Source organism: Priapulus caudatus, unplaced genomic scaffold, assembly GCF_000485595.1.
Source record: "Priapulus caudatus unplaced genomic scaffold, Priapulus_caudatus-5.0.1 Scaffold134, whole genome shotgun sequence".
Taxonomy (NCBI): Eukaryota; Metazoa; Priapulida; class Priapulimorpha; order Priapulimorphida; family Priapulidae; genus Priapulus; species Priapulus caudatus.
In genome coordinates this window covers 503491-508011 of record NW_014577195.1, presented here as the reverse complement: position 1 = coordinate 508011, position 4521 = coordinate 503491, and the positions used below count along the sequence as shown (strand labels likewise).

The 4521-nt window shown below is 42.2% G+C and overlaps 1 protein-coding gene across 1 annotated transcript in view; it reads right to left on the bottom strand.

Moving 5' to 3' along the window:
• Positions 1 to 741: 741 nt before the first annotated feature.
• The window catches only part of LOC106805962 (adipocyte plasma membrane-associated protein-like), a 26945-nt gene continuing 23165 nt past the window's right edge, over positions 742 to 4521 (bottom strand). Inside the window, exons 8-9 of the mRNA XM_014807771.1 lie at positions 2544 to 2736; positions 742 to 1224 (exon numbers count right to left, since the gene is read on the bottom strand). Of these exons, the coding sequence (XP_014663257.1) occupies positions 1021 to 1224; positions 2544 to 2736 (397 nt within the window). The 3' untranslated portion in view covers positions 742 to 1020. The remainder of the gene's footprint in view (positions 1225 to 2543; positions 2737 to 4521) is intronic.

Genomic DNA, 4521 nt, shown 5'->3' with positions numbered 1-4521 from the left:
AAGGGAAATTCGTCATTTACTAGCCTTATATACCTACGATTTACTACGCGTAACTCATCCAACTTGAGCTCAAATCGGACACAGTACATTCGCCAATCATCGTGCGAAAATCGTTTCCTCGTAGACACCGCAATCCGGGATACAGCCTAAAACGTACGACACGATTCTCCATCTTTTGGCCATCAATCCAGCCCATTGCGGCCTATAATTAGACAAAAGGCAGCAACACTGCCGCGCAATCGCTGTGTTTGCTCTCTCGATAGCTGAATGTGTGCGGTTGTGGATCGCGGGGAGATTGAGTATCGACGCAACACTCGACGAGCTAATCATGCGGTTGGCGTGCGTGCGTGAAGGCATGCCAGCTATGTAGCAAAGGTGGCCTGTGTAGCTGTGTACCGGGTCAAAGGTTATCTCGCGCGAGTGTTGATGCCTTAATCTCCCCGCGAGCCACAACGCCACATCACACTATCGCGAGAGAGCAAACACAGCCACTGCGCGGCCAGTGTTGCTGCCTTTGTCTGAACTATAGGCGCGCAATGGGCTGGATTGATGGCAAAGAATGGAGAATCGGTGTGCGTACGTTTTAGGCTGTATCTCTGGATTGGGGTGTCTACGAGGAAACGATTTCGCACGATGATTGGCGAATGTACTGTGTCCGATTTGAGCCAAGTTGGATGAGTTACGCGTAGTAATCGTAGTGTATTATAAGGCTAGTAAATGACGAATTTCCCTTGTTTATTGATGGTCACACTCCTCCTATTATCTACTCCTGATATATATATATATATATATATATATTATATAATATGTATCATTCAATGTTATACTAATAAAACGAGTATACTTACAACCGTAATAAATGTCGTGATAAATTGTGCCGTAGACACAGATCAACCAAAGATCTCGCTGAAAAATCCTGGACAACTGGAAATTCTTGGTTCTCCAGCTATCAATCAGGAGAAATATTTACACCTTATTTGAATTTTAATACTGAAGGAGATGAATACATGTGCGTGCAGGTCATAGCTGAACCTTAACTAGATAGTTGCTAATGTCACTACCAATAAATAAAAATCCTTCGTGTTCAACAAGCATGTCAACAGATGGAACGACGAAACCAGTGGTATCATGCAAGCTGCGTAGAATGTTCCCATCCTGATCCAACTCGATGACTAACCCATATCTGTTGAATGCCATCCAGGTGATAAAGCTACGTGGCAAAAACTGCATATGAAGAAATGTGGCAATTAAAATCAGTAGCATTACTCAGTAATTGCTCATTACAAAAACAAATTTGTCATATATTATCAAGAGCGTATTAAGAAGGAGAGCGTACAACGGTGAAATGCTGAAACCGTGTTGCAGTATTAGTCGAATTAAGAAACTTTGCCCATTTTATTTTGACGATTCTTTGCAGTAGTATTGATCAGCTGTCCTACCTTACTAATATAAAAAAAAACGCTTGTCCCTACGATGCTCCTACGCTGAGATGAGCGGTGAAAATCTGGTATTTTTGCCGAAAACTGCCTTGAGATCCCTGTTGGCTGTGACCCTCTCTCGTTCTGTGGCCAGTATATGTTGCTTCCGGTCGCCGCTGTGTAGCGCCATGGTAGCGCTGACTCACGTCCGTACTACAGAGTTTACTATACATCCAGCGTGAGGTGGGCACAGGTGGGGGTCATCACTATGGCAATCAATAACAGACGTCATTCATTGCATTTGTCAATCATTGACGGAAACACGCGAGGTTCCCCGAAGCTATATCTCGAAGCGAGAGAGGGTCACAGCCAACCGGGATCTCGAGTCGGTTTTCCGCAAAAATACCAGATTTTCACCGCCCATTATCTCAGCGTAGGGGCATCGAAGGGACAAGCAGTTTCTTTTATATTAGCAAGGTAGGACAGCTGATCAATAATACCGCAAAGAATCGTCAAAATAAAACGGGCAAAGTTTCTCAATTTGACTAATACTGCAAAATGGTTTCATCATTTCACCGTTGTACGCTCTCCTTCTTAATACGCTCTTGATATTATCCAGCAAATTGCTAAAATAAAACTGAGATGTGTATCATTTTTAATATTCACATCAGGGGATATATATTATCACCCTTGTAACACCTGATCACTTTGAATGTAATGAGTGTGACATGAACATTCATGAACAGTGGTAAATGTTAATTTTATTACATGCGTAAATAAACAGTTAATCACAACAGCATTTAGTCATCAACACTGTCCACACACTGTGTAGAGTATAAACAATGTACATAATGCTAACATCACTATTATCCAAATCATCACAATAATAACTAAGGCAGCCACAATATGGCGACCAACGCATGGCGGCAATTCCATGGGCGTTTAAGCACGTCTGGGTACTCTGAAGAAAAGCACCCACCCACGTTGACTCGAAGTAAATTACTATACATACGTCCCTCTCTAGGTGCAATCCATTTTAAGTGGCCCTTGGTACCGTTATTCTTCCCTCCTTACAGTTACGTTTAGTGTCAATATATATGCGACTCCCTCTGATAACCCTCTCACCTTCGTCATTGTGCTTCTTAGCGCTACCCTTGGCCAGAATAGGTCCATTAGTGAGAACTGTCCATCCTGTCTAGTCCCCGAGAAGCCAACCCAGTATCCACCCGCACTGCTCGGCCGTATGATAGAGGGGAAGCCCGGAAGATTGTCAGCAAGAATCTCCCGCTGGCCAATCTTGGTCGTCTTGACCCAATACCTGTGGTGCGCGGCGAGGCGGAGAATAATTAATGACACGAGGACGGTTTACAAAAGGAATGCCTCGCTGTTGCATGTTAATATGCAGGAGTGGATGCATAACTGCACATGACGCGCCGTGCCTGCAATACGAGTTAAAGAGGATCTGCAATATCTTTCTAAAAACCACAAATAATAGATAAATAAACATGAGTATAATAATTGTCTGGCATTCCGATTTTTTTTTCCGTGAAAAATCGCGCATATTTAAGATATGGCCCTTGAAACATCACCTGTCAACAAGCCACTCGCGTTTGGCAAACATCGGCAATTTCCGGATTTGACGTCATTTCCAGGACCCACCTCGCCTAGTTACGCCACACTAACTATAGAAGTGAACGAGCGTGTTTGTAGTTCGAGTCAAATTTATCTCATTTTTACGATGCCACGCAGATGTGTTGCGGCCAATTGCTAGCACACAGGTAGTAAATTGTATGAGTGGCCGAATGACTTTTCCATGAGAAAGAAATGGACAGCATTTGTATAATCTAAGCGAGCGAAGTGGGTGGTATCCGACACAAGCATGCTGTGTATGAAGCATTTCATGGAGGACTGTTTCCTTAACTTCATGGCTTTTCCGCAAGGTTTTGCGAAGCAGTAAGCAAAATTTTTCTGTGATGTAGATATACCTGGATCATATAGCCGCTTACTATAAAATTTGTGGAAGTCATCTTGCGCTCTCTAAGTAATAGTATCTGTCCCGTACGTATACGTAGCTGCACACGCCACACCAGCCCTGGCGTCCAGCTGAACAGGCACTACAGTGTAGTTGCACTAGTTGGAGAGTGAATCTGTACCCGTGTATCCCGGGGGTTTCTTCATAATATAGAACTAGTGTAACTAAATGTCATAACCTCGTAAATAATAGTCTTCAAAGTCCAAGGGACTATACCGATATAATATATATATATATATGTGTGTGTGTGTGTGTGTGTGCGTGCGTGCATGCGTGCGTGTGTGACTGTGTGCCTGGGTGTGTGACTGTGTGTGTATATGATATTATATTTTATATTATGACATATATATATACTATAGTACTGTAACATACTGTATACTACTGAATCATGCACGTTGTTGTTAGTATAACTATTAGACGCTATGCTGAGATTATTAAAGATCTATATAATATAAATTTGTGTTAAATCCGTATTACAAAAGTAGAGTAAGTAAATGATGGATTCATAACGTCTTTCTAGGCTGAGCTTAGCACATGATGTGATTCCATCAATACACGTCGTGCTTCCTCCATCATCATCCTCAACACCGCAGCCTTCTACATCTGGTAGGAACCCTGGCTCCCGCACAGCATCCATCAAACGAGAGAGGGAGAGAGTGGTTTCACAGCTCATCTATGACACTGGCAGGCTGTTATTCCTCTTGATCCGGAAGTCGTATAACGTGTGCAATTAATACGTTTGATCCGGGATGTCTTAAAATTTATGCTATTACTTTTGATCCGGCAGCCCGGTAGTCATACAACTTGTGCAATTATTACTTTTGATCCGGGACGTCTTAAGATTTATGCTATCACTTTTGATCCGGGAAAGTCCTAAATTTATGCTATTACTTTTGATCCGGGACGTCTTAAAATTTATGCTATTACTTTTGATCCGGTAGTCATATAACTTGTGCAATTTATTATTACTTTTGATCCAGGACGTCTTACAATCACTTTTGATCTGGGAAAGTCCTAAAATTATGCTATTACTTTTGACCCGGTAGTCATATAACTTGTGCAATTATTACT